General features: G+C 39.7%; 1 protein-coding gene across 1 annotated transcript; it reads left to right on the top strand.

The window, feature by feature from the left end:
- GIPC2 (GIPC PDZ domain containing family member 2) lies at positions 1–24,936 on the top strand. The gene is made up of 6 exons (XM_058808573.1): positions 1–240; positions 7,915–8,100; positions 11,532–11,712; positions 14,952–15,061; positions 15,760–15,841; positions 23,516–24,936. The coding sequence occupies exons 1-6, from the start codon at positions 1–3 to the stop codon at positions 23,668–23,670; spliced, it is 954 nt and encodes a 317-aa protein (XP_058664556.1). The 3' UTR covers positions 23,671–24,936.
- Positions 24,937–27,642: the final 2,706 nt, after the last annotated feature.

The raw sequence follows: 27,642 nt of genomic DNA, 5'->3' as shown, positions 1-27,642 counted from the left end.
ATGCCGCTGGGGCTGAGGCACAAGAAGAAGGACAAGTCCAAGGAGACCTTCAAGCTGGTGGAGAGCGAGGCGGCGGCCCCGGCGCCCGCGGCGGCCCCGGCGCCGTCGGCCAGCGCGGCGCGGCTGCAGTTCCACACGCAGCTGGCGCACGGCAGCCCCACGGGCCGCGTGGAGGGCTTCGGCAGCGCCCGCGAGCTGTACGCCCGCATCGCGGCGGCCTTCGGCATCCACCCCGCCCAGGTAGGGCCGGCACCGCCGCGGCCGCCACCGCCGGGCCTCCGGGGGCACCAGCGGGCGCCGGGGCTGTTCAGCGCCCGGCCCCGGCCCCCTGCCCCGGCCCCCTGCACCAGCGCCCGGCCCCGCGCCCTGCCCCGGCGCCCTGCCCCGGCGCCCTGCCCCGGCCCCCTGCACCAGCGCCCGGCCCCGGCGCCCTGCCCCGGCCCCCTGCACCAGCGCCCGGCCCCGCGCCCTGCCCCGGCGCCCGGCCCGGCCTCTGCGGGTGCCTGTGGGGACGGCACTGCTTTACACTGCTGGGGAGGAAAAACCCCCTTTGGCTATTCCAAATGAGCGTTACCCTGCGGGAAAAGGCATAAATGTGGCTGCATTTAACTCTTGCATGGTAGAAACAATGGTCCTCTTGACCCAAACTCCAGGGTCTCGGTTAACTTGTTGGCAGCTGCTGTTGGAGACAGCTCTTAGGCCCTACTTCATTCTAGTTAAAAAAGGGACAGCGGATTTATGGGGCTAAATACCCAGAACGAATGCATTGGAAGGGTAAGGCATGTGGTATAATGCCCTGAATCGTACTGCCTTTTAAAATTTCGGCCGAAAGTGATGTTTGGAAAGTTTTCTGCTTTGTCAGGTAATTATTTTTAAAGTGTTCACTGTTCCAATGGAGTTAAATTTAAGTCTGTAACAGGATTCCTTTTTAAGCTCTGCTGCCTTTTTGATCTTTTTTTTTTTTCTAAGCCATGTTCTAAACATTTGTTTGGATAATGATTCATTTGTGTTTGTAAATGCATTGTTTTCTCTTAGTTAAAAGGTAGTGGCCATATCAAGTTCTTCCTATGTGGTTCTTTGAACCTTAACCTCCGAGTGGCAAGTTGAAACAGAGGGCTAACATTTCATTATGCCTACGTGTGACTGTACAGCTTTACTTGTTTTCTTCTTTGTAGATGACTTTTGAAAAAGTTGTAAAGACTACTAATACTACAAGCTTTGTTCTGAGTTTGCTGTGGCCTGACGTAGCATTTCAAATGGTAAATTGTAAAGGGGAAGTGGCAGTAGCAGTGAATACAGTTTAATCAGTCAGTGTTGCATTAAGTAATTAAGAGGCAATGCATCAGTGTCCCAGACCTCCCCAGCTGCTTTCTGACCTTCTGCTCCTTTGTTTTCTTTTCATCCTGTGCTGCTGTTTGCCTTTTGTTCTGTTCCATCTCAGTTATACCTTGTATTCTCAAGTTATCATAATCACCAGATTGTCTTCTATTTTAGTTTTCTTCCTTTCACTGTTGAACTTTTGGCTCCACTGACTTGAGAAAGAACAGCTTTCACAGAGAAATTTAATTTTGTATGAATGGTGTGCTCCTGTTTCTCCTGCTAGATGTATAATCTGACACTCTCAGAGGTCTTAGAGGAAGCACCACATATCATGGCATATATTGCCAGCCATGTGCCAGACTGGAGAATTTTCTTATTTCCTTTTTCTCCCTAGTGCTCCATTCCTTTAAATTTTTTCTTTAATGTGGCTTATTGCTAAAAATGGATGGAGAATTATTGCTGGGGGCACTGAACATAAAATCTTCTACTCCAGAAATTTAGTTGGCTTTAAGAAAGTCGTATGATGTGAAAATAGTGAAGAAAAATATTTCCTGATGTAAAGGTGGCAGAGTGAAGAATTCAGATCAGAGAGTCATGCACAGAAACAGGATAGATCCGTGAACAGCCAAGAAATGTGAATTTATTAGAATTTATTTAAAATTGTATTATCTGTTCATTAAAACTGCTTTTGGACAGATAGTCTGGTGTAAAGAATAATGCCAGGAGCTACATCTCAGCGAACTGCAGGACGCTCAGGTACTCAAATGCCATTTGTAGGCGTTACCTGTCTAGGAAAGTTTCAGTGACCCCGCTCTGCTGAAGGCTGCGGGCAGTGTGGTACCCACACGTGACAGCCTTTGGAAACAGCTCCTATCGCAGGGATCTCCGCCCCGCAGTGCCTGGGCTGGAAAATGCTGGGGGGGAGTGGAGGGGAAGAGCTCAGCTCTGTGCAGACAGCATTCAGATGCCTTTTGCAGAAGTGAATACATTTAATATGGGATGTGAGGTTACCGCAGGGCAGGCAGCAGAATGGATTCTTGGATGAATTCCTGCCTAAGTGTTTTAATACCATTCTGAATGAGCTGTACTTGTAATCTGTCACTTCTCCTTTTGACTCCACATGCTTACAGCGCTTCTTTTCCTCTTTGGATCACACCTCCCGGGACCAGCTGAGTTCAGTTTCTGCTGGAGAATCCATTCCAGGTTCTGGGATTTACTGCCAACAGTGACAGAAGTTTATATAAAACACAGTATTTGTTGGACAGACGCTGACAGAAACTTCTGTGCAGACCTGGATCATGAGTAGGGGAGGATGGGGACAGGATGGGTATAGCTTCAAAGGGGACGTATGTTTGCTGGGTGTCTATGAAGGAGTGAGACATAACAGCTGCTTCCTGAGGCTTTTCCTGCACTCATCCTTTCTTGTAGGTATTTTATAGATCTCTTACCCCTTTTGAGCTGAGGGGTAGGCAGAGGTCTCCCTTTCTGCCCACCTCTCTGACTTTTACAACATCCAGCACTTTCTCTGTCCAAGGTGATTATTCTTTCCCCAGGGAGGAGGAGTGAATATCGCTTCTGGCAATACATTGCCTGTGTCATTGACACCAAAACTGCAGGAAAAAAGATACAGACAAACCCAAAGAAATTCTTGTTTACTGGTCTTAAATTAGGCAATGCTTACTATTCGATCTCCTCTTGCCTTCAATTGATTCGATTGATCCCTTTGCTAAGTTGGTCCTCATTCTTCAGTTCTCTTATCAGTCTTTTCCCAGACCAGGTATCTCAGGCCTCACCAGGAGGTGATGATGGGGGGTAATGGTCGATAATGTTCTCTTATCTCCTGTGTACCTTCTGGCTACTCCCCATCTGTGAATGTTAAAATTTTAAATTTTAAACCCCGGTGAAGAGTCTTGTAAAGAGAAACTTCAATTCCCTTCTCCCTGGGCAAAGGAGAACAAACCCCTTGCTAAAGTTACGTTAAAAAAAAAAAGTAAGTTTTATAATTTCCAGCATCATTATTATGTGTTGTTTGAGGTACATCACATTTAACTTGATTACTTCAACAAGCTTTCAAAAAGAAAGCACAGAGCTAAAAAAAAGTTAGATAGATGCAACTCTTAACTAAAAACACAACCCACACACCATTACGTGTATGTTTCTGTTTGCATAAATAATAGAAATATCTTCCCTTATTTTTTCTATGGAGGTTGAAGTAGGAAAAATAGTTGGAAAAAGTATTTATGTGTAGCTTTGGCCTTTTAGGATTACTACTCCACTCTGACTGTTGGGAATGTAGCAGGGAATGTTCCCCATGAGGGTGAAAGTGCTGAGTGCAGCCTGTATGATAAATAAATGAGCACTGACTGAAGGACAATGTGGGTCTGTTAAGGCATTTGGTGGTGGTGTGCTCCTGCGAGAGCACATGGTAGGGCTTTAAAGTATTCAGAATAGCTAATCAGGCACTGAGAACGTGGATATTAAAGTCCAGCTGTAGCTGGGCTATTTCTTGATCAGACGAGAAGGGAATGGTAACCCATAGAAACTGTGAGGACTTCTGGTTTGCCTACTTGCAATTTGCCTTTTGATTATTTTGTTTGCTTTGAAAGGTGAAATGTGGTGGGGCTGGTGAACTAAACTTAATGCTCGATGGCTGTGCCTGTCCAGAGCCCTTGGAGGTTGGGGTTTCTTTCACAGTGGGAGGAATTTTGTATTGCAAGGGTAATTCAGACCTTTCTGGCAGCAGAAATGCAGCTCCCTCTTTCTCTTCCAGTAGCAGGAGTTCAGCTGCTGAGCTTTGTGTGGGCTGTAGTTGCACAGGCCTTGCCTCCTCATGCTAAAACAGTCAAGTATACAGTGAGGCTGTGCCACATTAAACTTTCATAAAAGTATTTGATTTAAACCTGTTCAGTTTAAAGTTTTATGAAAGGCTGCTGACAAACAAGCCACTGCTGAAACTTGTCTTTCTGAACAAAACTGCCCTTTTAATAATAAAAAATCTGAAGTGTGTTTTAGAGAAAAGGGTTAGCTTGTGAAACCCTCATCACCAAAATGTTGAAAGTTTTATTGTTAAGCTTATCTGTTGAAAGAAATTGCTCATAATCACGCCTACAGATGGAATACTTTAAATGAGCAAACTTAACACTCCCTACAAAACACCTCCTCCCATCCCTATGGCAAGAATTGTTTGCTTGCTGTTTCCCTAAGCAGTGCTTAAATGTCTCACCCATATTGCATGTGATGTTTGCTGTGTCTTTTCCAATACTTTCATTGAAAGTATTTGAAATATTAATGTGGAAATAATTGGATGGAAAAATTTACACTGTAATTACTTGTGTTCACTGTATTACATTGTAATACTTGTGTATAAAAAGACCAAAAACCGAAAGGAAAAAAACCCCAACCAAATCCCAAAACAAACAGCAAAACACTGAATGCTTGTTTTATAAGCCTTTGAATGTATTGACCAGGCTGAATATCTGACAGTACCAAAAGCTCACTAGAACTTGGAGGAGCTGGTTACTCTCTTCCTGTTGCTGAAGCTGGTCATAGCTCACATTTTCCTTGGGGAAGATAAAGTGAGTAATACCTAGAAAATTGTGTTGGTGATTTCTTGATATGACATCTACATATATAGGGAAGTCTGTCAGTGGGTGTTATATCTTGCTCAGAATTAAAATTCCCAGTTCCCTGCCTCTTAAACAGAAAGTGATTATGGTTCTCTGTAAAGTTATCTGAGATTTTTAATACATTTTCAATAGCTTCTGAGTATGTAATCTATCAACCAACTCATTTTTGAGTTCTTCTCAAGGTGTCAGCTCAGTATGGAAGATGAGAGTACAGTTAATGTATAGAACATGCAATATGGTACTGCATATATAGTTTATATAACACATCATGTAACCCTCTTTTTCTTAGCTAATACCATTTCTTTACATAACACATGTTTATATTTCTTTATATAGCCCTGGTTTTGTTGGCTAATGTGGTCTCTTCCAATTGAAAATATGGGTACAGGGAATGATCTGTTAGTAATCTTATTGGACAAATCTATTTTATAAAGTTGTGCATAAGCCCCTAGTGTCCAGCAACATGGAATTTCCTTCTTCTGAGTGCTGCAGAAGATGATAACTCTTGGTGAAGGAGGTATCCTAGATACTTTGTGACTGATGTAACAGTTCTGATTTATAATATCTTGCTAAAGTTGGCATGAAATATTCACAGCACTGGTATACTGAGTTAGGGACCAAATGCCTATGAAGGTTTGGGTAAGGACAGAAAAGACTTAACCATGAGAACTGCACATTGATTTTTTTTCTTGTTTCATTTTTGAATATGAAAATTACTATTAAAAATATGCAAAAGTCTGAGGGAGTGGAAACCTGTTGTTTAAGTATTCAGGTATATAATCTGGCATTAGGTCCCAATATTTAACCTATGTAAAATCTATGAAAAATACCATTTCTGAATGAATAGGTCTCAGCTGTGTACAAATAAAGCTATGCTATAACTGGTTGATGGTGTACTGGTATATCCTTCTGGGTAGATACATCTTTAGTACATTACTCTTTGCATATATCTCTTCTGAGAAAAAGCAGTTGTTCACTAAAGAGGATGAAGAATGATTTAAGTTTTATTTTTGACTAACTGATGCTCTCTCAGCCTTGTGGCTAACACAGAACTGACTCACAAAAAATTCTGCAGACTTATAGGCTGTAGTAGGAATGCCATCCAGATGAAGATCTATAAAGAGAAACTCTGGATCAAGTTTCTAAATATCACATTTCTGCTCTGTTGCCAATTTTATCTATTCAAAGGTGTGACAGTATTTACTAGATTGTCTGTTTGACAAGGTCAGATGAAGGATGCTAATGTCTAAAATGTAAAGACAGTGCTTGTTATTCATCACAGGAACAATGAACAGAGAACTGAGTTACCCTTTTAAACTGGCAGTTATGTAGCTTGAGAGAGCTGAAAATGTGTATGTGAACTTGATATAATCTGTTTTTAATTTTTTTATTTTAAAAAAGAGCTTGTAATTAGAGATTATTATTATCATTATTATTATATTCAAATTTCTACTTAAAACCAGATTAATTTCTCTAGGTGTTGTTATATCTGGAGTATTGTTTAACTAAAAACCTTTGCATTACCCAAGCAAATAAAACTAATGTCTGTTAAGGGTGTGCTGTTCCGACTTTCATTGTTAAGTAAGGTGTTAGATTGCAGTGGATGTTTGATGGATTAGATGAGATAAGCAAGTAGCCATTGAAGTGAGGCTGTTTGCTGGAGGGTTTTTATTTGTTTTGTTTTCAAAAACAGCAACTAAACAAGACCTCTATCAAGAAACACAATCTCTCTACTAACTTTCAGTCTTTTAAGATTAAAATCCCCATAGTTACAGAGTCTAAGTCCTAGAAAGCTCCAGAAGCTTAAATGCTCTTTGTGAAATACATTAGTAAGAGTATCCACTCTTCTTTTGACCTGGAATCAATGTAAACAGGTTGGTTACTTTCATTTCAGTTTTTCTGCTTTCATCCAGTGATGCCAGGAGGAAAGAAAAGGGAATGTGTAGTGTTGTGGTGTGGAAACCCCATGTCTTTGCCTCAGTCAAGTAGATTTTAGGGACTCCCCAAGTTTCTCGTGGAGCACAGAGTCTCTGGTTTGGCTGCTGCCCTGTGCTCTCCGTGCTGCCCAGGAGGAGCTGGGCTTCCCTTGGCCCTCACTCCTCTCCTGCTGCAGCTTGGAAAGGCTTGGGCACTGTCGTTACTGCAGCTGTGATGGCTGAGCTGGGCTTGGCACATTCCTTCATGCAGCTCCTGGTGGGCAGGAGCATCTCTGGTCCCAGGCAGCACAGATGGATTGCTCTCACCCTGCCTATGGCCAGGACAAGAAACCTCCCTGCTGAGGAGCTGGCATCAGCGTCGGCAGAAAAAGGACTGGAAATCCCTCAGAAAAGCTGGTTTATAAGGAAGCAATTTGACTTTTTTATTAAGCCTTGCTTACGCTGGAACAGGGATGACCCCAGCTCATGCTGGGGAAGAGCAGGAACTAATGAAGCCCACTGGAGACAATGTGCTCTGAGCTCATGAGGGAACACATGGGCAATACAAACCATTTCATGCTCTCTTATGACTCTTTTGTTTTGATAAGCTCTCTTTTTTTTCCTTCCCATTAAACTCCTTTCAACTAATAAGTTTTAAACTAGTCCCTAGTGATCTTTGGATCAGGTGGAATTTGAGGTGGGTGAATGATGAGGCAAAAGATGGTGATGGCTCTTCAGTTTGCTTACTCTGACCTGGTGCAAGCTGTAGCAGCTCAAGATGCCTCTCTCAGGGCTGGTGTGCTCAGAGAGGCCTTGAGAGGCTCAGGGAGGGCTCTTTCCTGTGTTCCCTGCCAGCTCTCACCTGCACTTTGAGCTACTGATGCTTTCTGTGTGCATGGAGACTGTTCCTTCTCCTGGCACAGCTGGAGAAGAAGGGGGATCACTTAAGCTATGGACCTGTCACAGGGCCTGAACTGTGCTCTCATTTTGGCTTCCTGTCAAACTCACCAAGCCTAATGCACTGTTAATGTGTTTGCTTTCCCTCTGCACAGATCATGTTTTGCACTTTGAACACTCACAAAGTTGATATGGACAAACTCTTAGGTGCACAAATTGGCCTTGAAGATTTCATATTTGCCCATGTGAAAGGACAGAGAAAAGAAGTGGAAGTTCTTAAAACTGATGATATGCTGGGACTTACCATTACAGACAATGGAACTGGCTGTGCCTTTATAAAGGTAAACTTAATTACCAATGAAATACTTTGTTCTATGGAAGCTTCTGTTACTATAATTGGTTAATTATTGGTTTCATGATCCTTTATAACTATAAGATCTTTTATTATCATATATATGGTAAGTAAAGAATAAAATTGCTTTTCTTTAGGTACATAATTCAAAATTAGTTCAGCTAATCTGTACTGCATGTCATTCAAAATCAGTTCATTTGTTCATTGCTTCTGTAATGTGTATCAGCTTTACAATGAGACCATTGTGTCTCTTGAGCTACCCTGAGATGGTAGGTGTTAGATACTGCTTGCATCTGCCCCCTCCTGTTTTAAACTGATTTTCTGATGTCATTTATTAGATGCTTATAGAACTTCTGTCACTCATGTGATAATGAGATCATGTTCTTTCAGTCTTTGGCTGTTCCTAGGGCAGAAGCCTTTGTGCTGTACAAGAGTAGGGGCAAGTACAGTGGTTTTTTAGCTTTCCTGTGTTGTTGCCTTGGATAGGGTGAATTTACAAGGATGTGGATTACCACAATTTACCACAATGAGCTTGAGTAGCAAGTATGGGCAGTAACATACTCAGTATATTAATCATAATGGCTTTCCTTCTCCTCTTCTGTATGACCTAGAGGCAGTATGTTTTGAGACAAGTAGTGGCTTATGAAATGATGCTGCCCTTCTTACTAGACTAGGTATTAGGAACCTTAATCACATTTTCTGCCTTTTTGAGATTCTTTGCTCTTATATATTCCAGTTACCCATTATTAGTGAGGCATTAGCAATTATCTTTGATTACTGCTGCCCCAATCGTTGTTCTCACTGTAAGCAGAGTTTTTGTATGGAGAAATTGTATTTTCTGTTCATTCCTTAGCTACCATGGCTATAAAACAAGACAGGGTTTAGGAATCGGTTTGCTTGTCTTTGTTGTGGAAAAATGTGACTGAGGTCATGTTTGAGAAAGTCAAGATGCAATAAAGGTTTCACTAAGCATTTTGGCAAAATCATAGCCTAACTTTTATGTTTATAAAGAACTGTGAATTTCTAGTGGTGGCATCTATACAGCCCATAACATTCAGCCATGCTGCTGCTTATGTGGCATTTTAAAAGAAGGCATTGAAGCAATGCTTCAGTGAGCAGCGTTCACGAGTGCAGCCCTGTGCAGTGACACTGCCTTTGTGCTTGCTTGGTAACAGCCCTCACATAGGCTACTGCACAATTGGAGCACACTGGAAAACCCTCACAACATTAGCCAGACAGGCTGTAACTTCCAGTTAATTGTGTAAAAGTCCTCTGAGCAAATATATATTATTTTTCCTTGTACTGGTCTAATAATAAGCATTGTAATGAAAATGATGCGGTCTTCATGGGAATGAAGGTGAAGTTTAAAGGAGTTTCTAGGATCATACTTTGTTGTTGTTGCAGATTTAGCTAATGGATCTTTTAAATCAGCATAGAAAATGCTGATTTATATATAGACACATATATACAAAAGTAAAGTCTGCATCTTTTTTATTACTATATTTTCTAGGTAAATGACTAAACAGAGACTGTCTCTAAAGTGTTATTGATTTTTTTTTTTGCTTATATACATATATTTTCCTTAAAAAATTGTGGCTGTGTCCCGTTCTTAATTAAAAATTAAGACTGAATTTACTGATTGGCAGGTTGTTGAAGGTTGCTACGGGTTGTAGTTATTTTACTGCATTTTGAATAACACAGAAGTTTCTAGGTTTGATGTGGTAACCCAACCAATTTTAAACCTGACACTGAACTGCAGGGCTTGTTCCTATGAAATTTAATCTTGTTTTGCCCTACTAAGAACAAAACCTGGTGTTGTTCTGCTTTCACAAATTTGTTTTTGGGGTACACAGGCAGGTGGGAAAAGGTATTATGGAGTCAAATTAGCATTCAAAGAACAGCAGTAGAACTTGAAGTATGACTGAGTGGTGTACAAGGAGACATTATCAAATGGAGTAGGCATTGCATAGGAAATATAGATCCTCATAGCTTCTCAATGGACTGTAGAGCACTTGAAATACAGGCAATTGCATCTTAATTACTGTAACAGTGTAGCTCGACTGTCTCAGCCAGTTAACTTGGAGTGGTGATAAAAAGTGACACAAATAACAGCCAGTGAATATTATTTCAACAGTTTTAGTGTGTGGATCCAAGTGCTAAGAAGAAAAGCTAAATGAATATTTGACATGTAGACTAAACATTGATTGAAGCTGTGTGGGACAGGTTTTGAGTCTTGGTAACAGGACCGCATTTGGCACATTTGGTTTTTGGTGTGTACAGTACCACATCCACAGTCACCACCAGGCTTCTGTTTGGGGCTAGAAAGAGTTAAACTGAGCCTGAAGCTTCAGATGCTGGCAGTGCAGTGTGTGGCAGTGAGCACTCACACTCCCACTGACTCTCAGATGGAGGCTCATGTGTGGGCTCAGCCCCACGCAGGGACAGGAGCAGCTCCTGAGCCTTGCACGGCCGGGCTGGCTGCTGCAGTGGGAGGTGGCAGCTGCTTATCTGCCTTGTCTCACTGTTATCTCACACACGGTTAGCTGAGCCACGCCAGGCTCGGTTGGAAAGATTGTTCTTCAGGAACACGTTAGAGTGAAATTTGTACCTGCAAAATAAAAGGTATTTTACTATGTCATGGCTTGTCTATCCCATAGCTATATAATAATGGCTTAAGTGATGTATGCACACAATGAACCAATATGGCAGTATGTAACAACAATAGACAGATTCACTGAAATTTAAACTGTCATAAATCATAGAGATATTTTAAAGGTTTTTCCCCATACTTTTTAAATTACACTTCATTAAAGTTGTAACTTCTGTTATGACTTTTAGACTATTTGTGTTTTCCATGAGATAGCAGCTAAAAGATTTTCTTATTCTTTATTATTTCAGAGGATATCCTTTAATATACAGCTTACAGTATAGCTTAATGAGGAGAACAGTAGTTTCAGCACTTAGGATGGGTCTTATTAAGATCAGCCCTTTACAGTATGTAATTTTTTTACTAAGTCCCTGGACTAAACTTGAGAAGAGAAAAATTTGGTTCCTATGCTTGTCAAGCTATTAAATAGAAAACCCCCAAAAACTTGAATAACCATTCACATTGCTGAGATGTCTGTAAACAGTTTTAAAGCACAAAAATATTAGGTTATTCAGAATTCCTTATTTCTAAAGTGTGGTCGCATTCTTTTTTTCCCTGTCTGATTGTATATTCAATGCTTATTAAAACACTTTGAAAAATAATGCTTTTCAAAATATGTTTTATGATAATCTCATAGACAAAACACACTGCTGGAATAATAAGCTCAGTAATACTGATATTGCTAACTAACATTCTTGAAACTTGGTGGTGTCACCTTTTAAAAAAATGTTTCTATTTCTGGTGGTGGTTTTTTTTTTTTTTTTTTTAAATAGCGAATCAAAGAAGGCAGCATTATGGACCAAACCAAAACTGTCTGCGTGGGTGATCACATAGAGACCATAAATGGGAAAAATGTGTCAGAGTGTCGGCATTATGAAGTTGCCAAAATGCTAAAAGATCTGGAGAAAGGTCAGAAGTTTAAGCTGGAGTTGGTAGAGCCTTTGAAGGCATTTGGTGAGTGCCCTGACTGTCCACCTTGTTCAGGAAAACACCTTGATAATAAAATCCCATCCTTGCATTACTTTGTGGTTTTGTTTTCAGAGAGCAGCCAGGTGTCCACATGTGGTAGCATAACTAGTACAAGAAAGTACATTTAGTTTTTTTTCTTTGAAGTGGAAGATTTATGAATGGATTGTCTTCCATCTTGTTTTGTCCAGCAGTCATCCTGGTGTGGGTTACCTCACCTGAGCCTTACTCAGTCTCTTCTGCCACTACATGATGTTGCAAAATTAGAACAGGGATTGTTTCATAGGTATGGTTTTAAAGCATGGATCACTTCCTTAATGTCTGGATCCTCAAAACTCCTTTTTTCCTCTATTGGTACACAATCCCTGTTGTTCTGTGTGTCAGACTTTTCTATTTCTGTACCCTTTACTGGGGTCTGTGCTCTCTGATGCAGACGGAGTCTGCAGCAAGCACTGTCTGGGGTTCCCCAGAGCACCTCCTTTGCTGCCTGCCTGTTCTCCCTCTCCCCCTCCCCAGCCTTTTGTGGATCTCCAGTCATGCAGCAGGTAACTCAGAACTGGAAGAAAGCAGAATTGCAAAGTTCTGTCTTTGCTTGCTGCTTGCATGCAATGAGAAGTGCTGCTTAAATAGGAGGAATGCATACCTACTGTTAATTCTTGTATATATAAACTCTTATCAATGTAGAAAACAAACAAAAAAGGGAAGTTTTGCTCAGGCAGTCAGAATAGAGACCGAGTTACAAATTTTATTATCTCAATTGTTTGGATTCTCTCCCCAAACCATATAGCATTTTCCTGTAATAAAAACTTCAAAATAATGCTAAATCACAAATCTGTATGAGGCCTTCTGCACACCTGCAGTGACAGTCAATTCAATATCACTGTGTTCACTACAGCAGCAAAAATTTTTAATGTTTGTTTTACAAATTTTTTTATGTGTTAGTAGTTTACAGCTACTGTCATACACCAGTCTTGACACTTGGTGTCAGAATAGTAGCAGAAATTGAAAATGAGAGAAATGCAAAGATATTTTTTTTTTTTTTTGCTTTTGGTGCTTCTGTGAAGAAAGGGAGTTATGAGTTGATCTCTAATGTGTTTACATGTAAGTTGGTACTGCTGTTAAGTAAATGTGTATGTTATACATTATGCTAAAGAATTGCATGTGTTGTCCATCACAATTAGTAATGCAGCAATACCTCTTTTTAATATGGGCCTGTAATTTGTGTTCAATGCTAGAAGTGTTACACAGTCTGTTTGTAAAGAGCGGGGTAAATCAGCATTTGATTGATGACTTCAGTCATAATTTAATAGTTTTTACTTTAGTCAGGTGACTAAGATACCTTTTAGTCTGCCTGTTGATGTAGAGGAGAAAATGCAGTAATTTCATGGCAATACCCTTTTTCTGCCATTGATTTAAAGAGCTTTGTGGAGAGATTTTTTGAATATGCACATTATTTTTTACCCTACAGAAATTCACTCGCAAGTTGCAGTGCTCAGTAGGTTAAAAGTCCTGCCTTTAGCCTTAGGTACAGTTAGGCTTCAGGCACAAAGATAATGCTTAAGCTGCAGCTTAAGCACTAAGAATAGCCCCAGAGGAGATGACAGACAAGGTCCAGATCCTGCTCAACAAATAGGTGCTGAATTCCTGTTAATTTCAAGAGCATTTGGTGAGGGTACAGAAATAAAGAGACAAACCTCTGTGTGAAATTATTTCGATTTTTCTTCCTCTCAGTGAAATGTGAAATAAGCATAATTTACTGGTTGGACATCCTTCTACCATGTACACACAGGCTGTCTCAGCTCCCCTAGGCAAGGCTTGTAGCACAGAATAAAAGATTTGTACCAGTCACAAGTGTCTGTGAATTGTGAAAAATTAATAGAAACGAAGTAAAGGCAGCATAACACAAACTCTGCATTTTAATTATGTGAACATGAAAAATAGTTTAGTGATACCAGAGTGTTTTGGTCTAAAGTACTGCAAATGAAGGTTATCTCAAATCATGAGTTCTAAGGTGATAATGGTGACAGAATTTGAAAAATATAGGAGGTTTTTATCAAGAATGACTTTTTGAAACAAGTCTAGCAGAAATGATGACAATCTTAAGGATGTTTTAAACTGTCCTTGAAGCAATAGAAGGATAAAGAAAAAGTGTTGATCCTAAGGATATATATGAGACTTTGACATACCTAGTCGTATCATGAAAGCTAATAAACTTTACTTTTCAAACATACTGTTCAGCATAATAATCTAGATTTGTGACCACTTATGCAATAATGATGAGCTGAAGTCTATCTGAGCAAAATTAATATAACACGTTAAAGAAGAGCTTATTAGAAAGGCCTGCTATTAAGAGGAGGAATAATCTGTTAGAGAATACAGGACAAATAAAAGCAGTTCTGCAGAGTTGTCTCCTCTCTTCTAGCACTTTCCAGATTCACTATGTAATTCCCATGTCAGTAAGTAAATTAAAGCCTTGCCACTCTTGAATGTAAAATTGCATCCTGAAATAAGAAACCCAAATCTTAAATGATTCCGTGCTCCATCCACTAACTGGAGTGCCCTTGCCCAGAATGAGACAAGAAAGGCTGAATTCAGGTAAAGGAAACTTTGTGTAAACCAGATACTCTTGTAGAGATTTATCAGCTGTGAAATAAATTTGGTGAAACCAGTGGCAAACCTCCTGCAGATCTGCTTATGGCCACTGCAGCTCTGTGAGTGCTGATAAGCAGATTGGTAACTCAGCTCAGGGTGGCTCATCATCACCTGCTTAGCAGCAGTGCTGGCACCATTGCATCAGTGAAAGATAGAAATGTTGTAGTGCTGAACCTGCAATGTGTTCTGTCTGTAAAGACCCGAATAAATCAGCAGTTGGCCAGTGACTTCAGCTGCTATCTAATTTAAAGGTATAAATGCTTCTCTGCACAATAGGGAAATCAAATTATACAAGGTACATATATGAAATGAATGCCACAGGCCTGCTTAGATATATTGGTCAATTGTTCTAGCCTCAGTGCAGTTGAGCAGATTTACAATTTGAAGACAAGAAATTGTCAGCAAAGCTATACTTAGAATAGTTAATTTATAATTAGATTTTTACATAGTCTAGATCTCGATCAGGCTAAATGTGAAGATACTGTAATAACCAAAACAGATACCTCATATTCTGTTGTACTGTATATGTAGTTTTGGTTGATATTTTATTTTTGTTGGATTTGTTTTATCTTTAGAAAAGCTGGAGCCAAGGTCCAAAGGCAAAACTCTGTCAGAGGCTAAAATCTCCAAAGGGAGAGAAACACTTCGCCTGAGAGCCAAAGGCCCTGCTACTGTGGAGGAGATGGTATGGTGGGGAATGCCCCTCAGCAGTTTAATCACCCAGCTTCTGATTTATTCTTCCCCAAGGATGATAAGTAGGAAGGAAAAATGGGATGTTACAAAGCTTGTGGGACTGAAGAGAACAACTAAAGTTGATGACTAGCAGGGACAGGATGGGGCTGAGGAACCTGGAAGCACAAAACCCAGATTTCGAGTTCATGGACTGCATGGATGAATTTAGATTAGACCAAGGGGTGCTGAAAAGAGGGAAGGGGGGAAAAAGAGATGGGATGGTTGTGAAGAATTTGTTCTGTTTCTGACACTGAAGTGTACAGGGTTGGTGTAAGGGTTGTTGTTAGGAGAGGCTGATTAGATACACTGACATGAATTTGTGCAAAACTAGGATTAGAGTTTAGTGAATAAATATTATTTATTCTGGGCTCTTCTAAAGCTGATAAGGATTTGATGGAGATCTGTATTGTCAGGAGATACAAGGCCCCTGTTCAGTTTGAATGCATGAGTTGTGTGGCTTGGTATTAGGAGGAAAGCTCATGTTTGTGAGAAGAGGGAAAGGGAGTGGAATAGTGTGTCTTATCTGTAGATTCTGTAAGTCTAGGGGGCCAAGGTGGGAGTAAGGATAATCACTGGCACATTGCTCTTTATTTTGAAATCTGCATGGATATAATCATACCTTTGTTCTTCTCTCCCTTTATTCCAACAAAGCCAACTGAAGTTGAAGAAAAAGCAATTAAAAAAGTGGATGAGCTCCTTGAAACATACATGGGCATAAGAGATATTGAATTAGGTGAGTTTTTAGCAGATACATTACTACAAGAGTAAATAATTTCTCATTTTCTGTAGTCTGATGTTTATTGAGTACTTTAGTCTCTGGATGTAAGCGAAGCAAAATTTGTCCAGCCTGCAGTCTCAAAAACTTGCCTGTATTTCTGCAAATGTGTTTTTCTGATAAAAGAATCTCCCTCCCACTTCAAGCCTTTTGATGTAATTACTCAATCAATCCTCTATTCTTTCTGCACATTAGCTATACACTGTTGCATGAATTTTTAGTTGTTTGCTATAACTGTCACCACTGTATTCTTTCTGGCATATATTTTCTAGTGGATCTTGTGTGTGCCATGGTTAAGAATTCTTCAGGATAAGTATGTTTATTTGCTTTTTTGCCCTTTGGCATAGACCCATCAAAGTTGATTGCTAAGGTTTGATCCTGAGGTCTTCATCAGTGAACAAGTAGCTATTTAGCAAGGCAACTGACAGAATAATTACACAAATTTATCAAAATCTCTAAAACCTGTGTTCTGATGAACATGAGAAAACTTATAGAATATTTACTAGTTATAAGAATCATTGATTTATAATGAAAGACATTATGTAACCCCAGTGTCATAAGTTCCATAAAGATGCACCAAACTTGTCCTTGCAGCTGTTGCCTTTCTTTGTTATTCTGACAACAACTAAATAGGAGTTTATATCTGTGTGGGAAGAAGCTGCAGTCTGACTGTTTTAGCCTGCTGTGGCTGGTGTAATCCTCCTAGGATCTTGTGGAACTGCTGGTACTGAGACAAAGAGGAAGGTATTTATTCTTATGGTAATATCTTAAAAGAACCAGCCAAGAAAAAGGAAAAAATTGGCTAAATAGAAAGAGATCTTGAAAAGAAACCTTTCATGAGAGAGAAGTGGAAAAGGCAAAGCAGAAGAGAAAATAGGTCTGGCATGAAGCTCCAGGGCTGGAGGGGCAGCATGGAATGAGAACAAAAGGTGGTTATCTCAATAGCCAAAAGGCCTTTGTTGGGTGCTCCTACCAGCAAGCATCTGTTTGGCAGATATCACTAGTTTTCTCACAGGAAAAAATGTAGGTAAAACAGTATTTGTACTTCAGTCTAAGGCAGAATTGGGCTTCATGGCATAGAAGAGAGGGCAGAGCTGCCCAAAACTCGAGTTCTGTTTTGTAGGTTCTATCTAAACTTTCCAATTCCCGGGAATCTAGAAGTTCTCAACATTTCTGTTCCCAGCCACTCCAATATGTGATGCTGCTGCCATGCAGTGCACTCCTGGGAGGCCTGTGTGCTGCTGAGCCATGTTTAGGTTAGGGAGGATTCCATGTCCCATCTCATTCCTGCAGCCTCTGTGCCTCAGTCTGGCTCAGGCTTCAAAGCTCTGGGTGCCCTGCCAGCTGTCCCTCTGGGAGCTGTTTTTGTCCTGCAGCTGTTGCATTCCTGGCTCAGCCTGGGCTTCTGGAAGCTCCTGTCCTTGCAGGTTACCTCCAAGGCCCCCAGGCTCCTTGCCCTACAGGAATCAGCAGCTGTGGGTGCTCTGCTTCTGGTGTCCATGGGAACAGTCCTGTGGGAACTGGTGTTCCCTGTATTTTTGGCTCTCAGTACTGTAAACAGGATGGCTCTTGCACACTAGACTGAGAAGTTCAGCTTTCAACACATATAGTTGAGTTAATGGCCAAGCACCTGGCAGAGTTTTCCCATGAATTCCTTGAATTTTTTTTTCCCCTCAAAAGATCTAATGCCCTTCATCTTTCAGTATGTAGTTTGGAAACTTAAAAAAAAAGCCTTAGAAGAATACTCAAAGAAGGAAGAGGTCTTTGTTCATAGAGAGGCTCTTTTCTTCCCTACTGGGTGGTTGTTTTGTCCCTTACCTCTTCTTTTCCTCCCCAAAAGGTAGTGAAACCAAGAGAAGCCGTCAGAAATCAAAGACTGTAGGGTTCGTGTAGCTTTAGTTTGCACCTTTGAAGCCATATCTTGAAGTTCAAATCTAAGAGACAACAGCCAGTGTTGATGACTCAAATCCCCCAACTTTACCATTTTAAAACAATTAAACAGCTCAAGGATTCTTTAGGAAAGGAGAGCTAATCACCTGTCACAAATCTGTTCAATTAACACATGTCAGTTTTTTACGTACTGGATGTGATCAGTCACCCATGAAAGTGAAATATGAGGAAAAGATTCATTCAGAGGATGCCAATCACCACTTAGCTCGAAATTTCTCTCATTACTCAGGCCAGATTAGTTGAAAATGCAAGTCATCACAAAGTGCAGCTGACAAGTGATTAAGATCTCAATCATTGCTCACTTCCATGCACTTCTGTTTGTCAGAATCTTTGAATGTCAGTTAATGTTACTCTTTCATCTCCATTAAAATGACACTTCCATGGTGTGATTGAATTCTGAAGCAGTGCCCCAGTTTTAAGACATAAGTTAGAAAGAAAGGAAGGAAAAACTAATGTTAAATTGCAGACAAGATTAAAGGTCAGATAAAGCCCTTAATTTTTGCTTTGTTAAGTATCTTGACAGTTTCAAGAATGGCTGACTAAATCTACACACAAATCCCTAGGCTGGACCAAAGTACTTGGAAATTGTTAAAGAAAATGCATGCACTTTTTTTCTGGCACAGTTTTTAGTTTTTATTTTCAGAGATCTAAATGCTATTGAAATTTACATACCTGCTTTTGGATGCATTTTTACCTTTTTACTTCCTTACCCCTTTGTACTGAAAACTGTATGTAATCCAGAGAAGGGGCAGTTGGCTCTGGAAATATATTCTTCAGCCATTTTATGGGCATAATAGAAATTGAGCCAAGGTTTGACTTCAGCATTCTTTGAAACTTAAATACACAGCTGAGAGATAATTCAGGTTATTTTAAATTCTACGAGTGCTTTCTGGTAAAGGAATTTGAGCAGTTGGTTAATAGGAGCTACTCAGGAAACAGTGCTAGTTAAAAATATTGACATTTATTTTTTTAAATCAGTAAGACTTGAATTGCTATGGACTGTATTTAATCCCAAAAATTCTGGGTGGGAGGAAGCCTGGATCTAACCCCAGAATGCTACCGATGGTAAATCATGGCAAAAGGGCTTCCTGTCCACAGTTTTTTTTAGCACCTTTTGGCTTCATCCACCAGTATTTTGTTCCCCTTTGTTCTGTTTTTCTGCTTTTGGCTGATTATTTCCTTTCTGTTGCTCTCTATAATATTATCAGGCATGATGTATCACAGCATCATTAGGGTTGGAAAAGAGCTCTGATATCACTGAGTCCAGGCTTTGACCAAACACCACCATGCCAACTAAACATAGACTGTCACACCCAGTCGTTTCTTGGGTACTTCCAGCTGTGGTGACTCCACCACTTCCCTGTGCAGCCCATTCAGTGCTTAATCACCCTTTCAGTGAAGAAATGTCCAACCTGGACATCCCCTGGTGCAGTCATGGGCTGCCAGCTCCTCTGGGAGAAAGGTGTGGGGAGCAGTATCCAAGGCATTGCTGAAGTCCAGGTGGGCACATCCACAGCCTTCTCCTCATCCTGTGGGTGGCTCATCTGGTCATAAAAGGAGATCAGGTTGGTCAGGCAGGACCTGCCTTTCCTAAACCCATGCTGGCTGGGCCTGACCCCTGTTTGTCCTGTCCATGCTATGTGATCGCAAACAAGATAATCTGTTTCATAATCTTCCATCACTGAGACCAGGCTGAAATATCCTTGCATATTCTGTCTTGTCTGTTTAAAAAAATTGGACTCAACTTCTCCATTTTTGAATTCAGTTTTCAAACTTACCATCTAGTCAAAATATCTTAACAGGTTTAAACCTTTTCTGTTACCCAAGCTTTTTCTCTTGGCCCGCAAATCCAGCCCATCAATATTCAGTAGATGTTTTTATCTCTAAATGCTTTAACTGAAGTGATATTCTCCCTGAATCTGTTGTTTTCTTCTCCTTCTGTCACCAGACTTCCTTTCCCACAGGATTTTATTGCATACATCCAGGAGTATATTGTTTACAGCTGTTCATTTACTCTGAGAGAATAATGGGAGTTTTTTTGATAAAAGGTAGGGCAGCAAGTCCAGTTAAACAAAATAAACTTCAAGAAGAATTAGTACTTAAGAAAAAGGAACAAGCAGAAATATTTCTGATAGTTATTGAGTACCAGATCTGACAATGTTCAACATGAAACTTAAACCAAGTAATGTTAAATACTGTAAACTGCAATAACATGCTTCATTTTCTGATTTAGAGTGACAGGACAGAACAATATTTGTTACCTTTTGATGAAGACAAAACTTCTAATGGCATTACAGCTAAATAAACATTGAGGCTCCTGTCAGGACTTCTGATAAAAGCTTTTTCAGAAGTTACAGTACAGGATATAGGTAGCAAAACGACTGTGTAAGGTAGATAATAAGAATGGCAGGCAGAAGGTAGATTCCATGGCTTGTGCCCCATGTGTTCATTAAAAATGAAAATAAGGATTTTGTGAAAGATCATTGAGATTATTTAAAGGAACTGTATTTGAAAAGCCAACATATTACTTTGTTCATGTTCTGGGAAGCTTGACATTAACTTCTCAGTTAAAGTTGATGAGACTTCTAATTCCTTTCATCACTTTTTAAAATTGCTGAACTTTTCACATTTTATGTAAAAATCAATCAGACACTAACATTGCCTGAAGTGAACTGAAAAAAGGAAAATCTGAAAACAATTGAGGCTCTCTTGACTGTGGAAAAATATTCTATTGGAATAAAATTCCTGTAAGAGCTGCACAATAAGTGATTACAAGAAGCAGTGGGGAAAAGGGAGGGGAGTGGAGACAATCTGGCACGAAGCTGTCACCCTCTGAGAACCAGCAACGTTTCCTTCAAGCTGGCAAGTATCTGCTGAATGCCTTGGCAGTCAGCGGGCTTTGATTTGCCCTGGGAATTGCGCATCGATTCCGCCAATGTCACCGTGTGACCGGGTGCGTTCTGCCATCAACTCCGCCAATGTCACCGTGTGACCGGGCGCGTTCTGCCATCGATTCTGCCAATGTCACTGTGCGACCGGGCGCATTCTGCCGCCCTGGGAGCACTGTCCCGCAGCTGTGGCAGCTGCTGGGGAATCAGGCAGGGAATGGGGGCTGAGCTCTCGGGCTGGCTCGGCAGCTGGCCCGCAGGAGGGCAGTGCAGGGGCTCGGTCCATGGCAGAGCCCGGCGGTGCCGCTGTGCCCGGGATGCTCCGGCAGTGCGGGCGGGCGGCACTGGAGGTCAGCACCGCACTGCCAGCGAGCCTGGCTCCGGCTGCAGGAGTGGCTGGGAATGCCGCTGTGCCTCAGTCAATACGCTGCATTAAATGTGCCCTGCAGTGCTGGTCACACTTACTCAGTACAGGTGAAAATGGGGGTTTTTTTGAGGCTGCTTTAGCGCGGCGATGTTCTGATTCTTGCTTGATTGGGTTGAAAGTTGATCCGCTAAGTTTTTAGTGGATTTTGTTTTCAAGTTTTGTAAATCTGTAATAAACCAGTTTTAGATTCTATTTAGTTATTTGGGAATGTAAATCTTTAAAGAAAGTTGCATTTGAAGTTCCACTTTGTTAATGACAGTTTGTTATGTGCAATTCTGAAGCTTCAGCCAGAGCAGCTGGACTGTGATATAATGCCTTGTTGTCTTGTGTTATTGCTGCTGTCTGTGTCATAGGGTTCTTCCATATCTCTTGGCCAATTTATCTTAAAACTGGCTACATTCCTGCTCCCACCCTGCTTGAACACTTGTCTAGATCCTTACTCTTTTGATTTCTAAATATCTGATGTAACAATCTCTTGGTGTGTTTGTTCTTACTCCACCTTGCACAGCTCTTTTCTCTCCACCCTTCTCCCAGTGTCTATAACAAGTAAATTTACATCCAGCTTCATATCCAGAAATCTGTGAAGTTTCAATTATACCCTTCTCCTCATTATCTCCAGGCTTGCTTCCCTGTAAGTACCTTCTTGTGCCCCATTGTCAGAAAATAGAGAGTGGTGTTGTAGAACAAATCCTTGTGTTCTACTTACCAGGAACAAGAGTCCCCTCTTTAATGCCCATTTCCCATCCAGACTTGACTGAATCAGAGTCAGAGGAACTTCACAGGGGACACAGAGGGAATCAATGCAATGGGAATAGGGTTTCTTCTGGCAGGGCCTTGAGGGTCCTTGAGAACCACTAGTGTTGCCTGGGAAGCTGGGGTACACTTGTTTGGGGTACACAGCAGTTTATTTGTCAAGAATTACATAAATTTTCCTTGCACAGCTTTGTGTAGTTTGACACACTGGGATTGGAGCCTCACAGCTGAACACAGTTAAAACCAAAACATCAAGTTTCCTCAGAGTTACTGTTGTTGACATTTACAATGTGGAGTATGGCTCACGCTTGCTTACATCTTGTTACATGTTTGCACAACAGCAAGTGCTGTTTGCCAGAAGTTCAGAACTGTCAATAAAGTTGAGCTGAGTTTTAGGTCAACAAAATAAAATAAATTTAGTAAAACTTCAGAACAGGGAATGTTTGTTTTTATTTTTCTCAGAGAGATTTTGCCGTGTTGATTCAATACAGTGTATGTGGTAGATAGCAGACTGTCCCAGTAAAGATGTTTTCTGTGGCTTCAAAACTTCCTTCCCTTTCTCAGGCACTATATTATGCATTTTACATTTGGACATTTCTCTAAGAAAAGGCTAGAAGCTACCAAATCCTTCACTTTGACACTTGAATTTGATAAGCTTGTGAAGAAAGTGGCAGGTATTTGGTGTTTAACAAAAGATGGAGGACATCTAGCAGTTCAAGGCAAGGGTATAAAATAATCACAAAATGAAGCAGACTTTGATGTTTCATTTATTGTACTATACCATCATTTTCCTGTGAAGAGAGGCTGTGCAGCAGAGCTACAGCTCAGAAAATAAACTGTGTTCAGCAGTGCTGTTTGTGCTGAGTGTGTCTTACAGAGCATTCTGCCCTCAAACCATTGTAGCTTGCTGCCAGTGGTTCTCTGGGCCCAGCTTAAACAGGAGAAATTTCTGTGCTGACTCTTTTCACCCTTCATGGAGGTGCAGGTGTCATGATCAAGAGAGGTTTGCATTTGCTCTAATATCCATGGGTTGGCAGCATCCAGTGTTTGGGATGGATTTCTGTGATCTCCCAGAGTCTGAGAAACTGTAGTGGCAAAAGGCGAGGGATGAGCACAGCAACTAAGGAAGGAGTGAATCCTAAGCTGCAGCTCCAGTTTAGCCATTTCTAAAGTGTGCTCTGGCACTTGATAAATTCTGATACTTCTCTGGTAAATAAGAGAAAATTCTAGACAATATTGGTATACAAGATACCACAGTTTAACTCCATTCTATCACTCCTCTGTTTTCATTCTCCTGGATGCCAAGATGTTCCTTGGTGACTCCAGTTTCTTGTGCACAGCAGCAAAGCCTTTCTCTTCATTCTGCACAATTTGACACACCTGGCTGAGATTTTCAGAAATAACTTTTTCATTTTATAGAGGCATAAGCACAAACTTTAAGTGCATAATTTCCTCTTGAATCCTAAATTCACCTGGTAAAATTTGCATGTCCCTAAGCTGACCTCACCAGCTGTTGAAAACAGACATCTCAAATCCCATCCATCCCTATCTTGGTTCTGTGTGTTAGCTGTCACTTTCATGATAATTACATTCTTTTGTTTTGTTGCTTTTTAGCTGCAACAATTGTGGAAGCTGGAAGAGACAAGAAAAACCCAGATGAGTTTGCAGTGGCCTTGGATGAAACTCTTGGAGACTTTGCATTTCCGGATGAGTTTGTATTTGATGTGTGGGGAGCAATAGGTGATGCCAAGCAAGGACGACTGGAATGAGAACTGTGCAGTTTATCAACCCCTGTTTGGAAATACAAAATGATTTGCAAATACATCAGAATGTTACTAATTTTGTTGATGTGAATTCAGAGTGCTCTGCACAAGTATTCTGACCTGAGATTTTCCTTTGCAAAGGAAGGTTTCTAATAGAAATGAAGGTAAACCTGAACTTCTGACAAATTCATCTGGCAATTTAAAACATTTAATTTACGTATAGAAGTCACTGTGAGGAGAGTGTCAAGGTGATATATTTGTTCAGAAATTTATGAAAATGAGGTAATTTTTATTGTACATACACTTTGATACCAATAGTCTGAAAAGCGTTAGACATATGCAACTAGGAGTTTGGATTATTTTATCTCTTTAGAGAGGTTTATAAAGCTGTTGAGAAAGTACCTAGCTTCATGCTGCAGTTCCCTGGTTTTCTGCTGTTTCTATGTATTAGCCTAGAGCCTTATGTTTTCTTACAGTTTGGCCTGGACAGTGTTTTTACTGTAGGCAAAGCTGAGAAGAAGCTACTCTGTTTCTTTAGAACCAGTATTCAGGGAAAAAAATTTCCTCTGAAACATGAAAACTAAGATATTTGGATGAGAAAGGCTTGCTTGCATTTGAGTCATAATGTGCTCTGTCTGGGTTGTTACTGAGATGAGTAGAAATGCTTAAACCAGGAAGCTGCTGCTTTATTCAGATGCCATAATATTGCAATAGGAACTGCACAGAAAGAAATAAATGTTAATTTTGATTAATATTAATGCATTTGAATAATATCTGGAGACTGCACTGGAGACTACAGTATATCACTAAGTGCTTAATTGATCTTTGCATATGCTAAATGATTTCTTGAGATCCCATGGAGTTCCTCTCTTGTCTCTGTGTTTTTTCAACATGGCTACACAAGAGAGATACTGAAGGTGTTAAAACCCAAAAGATATTATTGTAAAGTCACAAAGAATTGTAGTTTGGATGACAGTGCATGCCTAGACCCTGAAAAATACGTTAAACTAATCTTAGATGTTAGGTTTTCCAATGATATTGTACATAAATGTTTATTTTGACTACTAATTTTTTACTTTTAAATCTGAGATTATTGCAAATGAAATTGAATGAGAATGTGGGCTCTGGCCTGGGAAGGTGTCATATCTTTTTAGTATTTTTATATTTGCATAAGAATATAAAGTAATAATTACTACAAAGTTTTTTTCTAAATCATTACCTGAAGAAAATGTCTTTCAATGAATTGCAGAGATCTCTTTAAAATAAAGATTATGCCAATAAATTTACATGTTCTATGTCAGTGTTTTTTTTTTGTCTGAATCTGTGACACTTTGAAGTAGCATTGAGTGAACAGGTTCTTGTTCTCATTACTAGGTTATTGAAGAAGGATTCTAAACTCCACTTCAGCAAATTTTTGTAAAACGTGAAAATAAAATTGAAGAAACTCTAAGGAGATGGTAAAATTTTGTACATATCGTTGCTCATTTGAGCCCTCAAGGATGTATTACTTTGCAAAAGGAGTTTGAGCATTTCTTCTTTTTCAATAATTGCAAGTCTGAGCCCACAGTCTTCTGTTGCAGTCGAGCACACTCTCTGTCTTGTGCAGGGCTGCTTTAGGTGATTTACTCATGGTAATGAGGGGTTAAAGTGTTGTGGGCCATATAATTTGTTCTTTAAACTTCTAGGTGAAAAGCAAAAAGGAAATTCCAAGAATTCCTTGTTGGTTTCAAAACATAAAACTCAAATGTCAAATTTTGTGGACGTGTTTATGTACTCTACTGTTAGTTACCAACATGCCACTGGTTATAAAATGTATTAAAATGAAGAATTCCTTAAAAAAAAAGAGAAAAAGTACTATGGATAATGCACAAAATGTTGCCTGTAGTAGATAACCACTTGTGTTTTGGCCATTCATTTTATTTTGAGAAATTAATGTTGTTCAATCAATTTATACTGAGGGAATAATTTGTCTCATTACACTGATAAAATACTAAGATAAATTTAATCTCTGAAGCTCTAATTCTACAGAGGGCTGCCTCTTGTCACAGTGGCCTATTTTTGTGGAGTTTATTTCAGGCCCAAGATTTAAATAGTGATTGCAATTTTACTAGCATTTACTGCAATAAAACATGTCACTATATCTTACTTTTTCAGTGTTCTCAAAGCACTCACTATTTTCAGCACATAAGACAGGTACCACTACCTAATCTGGTAGATTATTTGCATTTTCCATCCATGCATGAATAAATTGTCACATGAGAATCACACTGCCTTATAAAGCATGATAAATACTTCTCTCTCTTTGTAGTGATTTGTGTAGCAAATTAACGTTGTTTTACTAATAAAATACAGCCTTTAAAACCTAAGCAATAATGGCACTAATGCTTTGTACAGTGAAAATGTCATTAAATGTCACTACAAAAGTCTCCCAGGTTAGTTAGACAAACTAATTCTAAGACATGAGCTCTATTTAAGTGCTGATCAGAGAGGGACTATAAACATCTTGTTAGTGTGTGCTGCACATGGAGGTGAATGTTGGGGAATAATCCACTCAAAATCTGAGGTGCAATGGCCCAGAACAGTAACTCAGCCCAAACTCAGCTGTTCTAAAAGCGACTGATTCCTTACTTTTATAATTTGGTGCGGAGCCAGCAGAGAGCTGGCAGACAGATGCAATTTGTGCCTTTGCTTCCAGACTTGCTGCTATGTTCAAGACAATGGAAAACACAGCTCTATTTTCTTCTATTTTTGCAGAGTCGTTAGGTAGTCTTTAGATGCAACAAGGGGATTTAATGAAATCTGGTGTTCATAAAGTTCTGAGCTCATCATTTAAAAAATATGATGAGCGATGAATATTTTACACTTTTAAAGGAACAAATTTTGCAAATTACAGGTACATCTTTTGTGACACCTTTAATATGCCAAATTATGCTTCAGTTAAACCTGATTTTATGCAACCCTATTCATTCAGCTATTATTCAAAGAGCTATTAATATAATCAGTCTAATTAGGAAAATCGCGTCTGCTAGTCAGATTTGAATAATGCATATACTCTTATTTCTTTATATAATTTTCATCACAATTTGTCTAATTTCTCTTTTTTTTGAGATAAATGTAATATAAAGCTTTGAAAACCTTGGTTTTTGTGAATTTGAAAGTGCAATATTAATGTTAAAATTAAGCTAATTTGTAATATTTTGTTAGATTTTTTCTTCCTGCTTTTTAATGGGAACTTATCCTATTTTTCAAATTAAATACTGTTTTTGATGAAAAGAGTTCTGAGAATGTCTCTTCCAAAGTCTGAGTATTGTAGTAAGATGATATATTATGCTTTTATTTTTCCTTTTATTTTTTTTTTTTGCCAGGAGATATTTCAGAACAATTAAAAATCAGAGCCTTGACTCTTTGAAAGAAAGGCATCTTTGCCATGAATTTCAGAACTCAACTCTAGCCATAAGAGCTTCATCTGAAATTTATATTCAGTATTGTTTTCTTGTCCAATTCTCTGACTCAATGTTTATAAGGCATTCTGCATTTAGATGTTGTAATGCATTAAAAGATGTCTGATTTGGTTTATGAAAATGTGAATGAATTTACAGACTTGGAAGTCAAAGAGAAAATCCTCAACGTTTCACGAGGATACTTGTACATAGTAACAACTTTGAATGAAAAGTATGCAGCCTGCAGTGCAGACTTTGTCCTCAGAAAAGGAATGTTTAATGTGTGAGATTCAGGCACTGACAACTAAAATAGATTGAGACTGCATAAATGTACAGAAAAAATATTTTTTTCACCTATTGCAACATGCACTGTCATTAAATAGAACACAGTGTCTGAATGCAGCAACAGAGTTTCCGTAGATTGAATAGAAGCAATCTCCTGATATATTGATATTGTCTTTATCTCTCCTGCTGTTAGTAAACAGAGAGGTTGGGAACAGCTTTTTCAGTTTTCTTTAATGGCACTCCTTACCTAAAT

Source organism: Ammospiza caudacuta, chromosome 7 (genome assembly GCF_027887145.1).
Source record: "Ammospiza caudacuta isolate bAmmCau1 chromosome 7, bAmmCau1.pri, whole genome shotgun sequence".
Classification (NCBI taxonomy): Eukaryota; Metazoa; Chordata; class Aves; order Passeriformes; family Passerellidae; genus Ammospiza; species Ammospiza caudacuta.
Note: the sequence above shows the minus strand (reverse complement) of the source record. Positions and strands in the feature narration are given on the sequence as shown.

Bases quoted from the DNA above. Each gene is read 5' to 3' on its own strand.
- GIPC2 (XM_058808573.1), top strand. From the start codon at position 1: ATGCCGCTGGGGCTGAGGCACAAGAAGAAGGACAAGTCCAAGGAGACC. The intron at 15,062-15,759 runs GTATGGTGGGGA...ATTCCAACAAAG, and splicing joins CTGCTACTGTGGAGGAGATG to CCAACTGAAGTTGAAGAAAA. The intron at 15,842-23,515 runs GTGAGTTTTTAG...GTTGCTTTTTAG, and splicing joins CATAAGAGATATTGAATTAG to CTGCAACAATTGTGGAAGCT.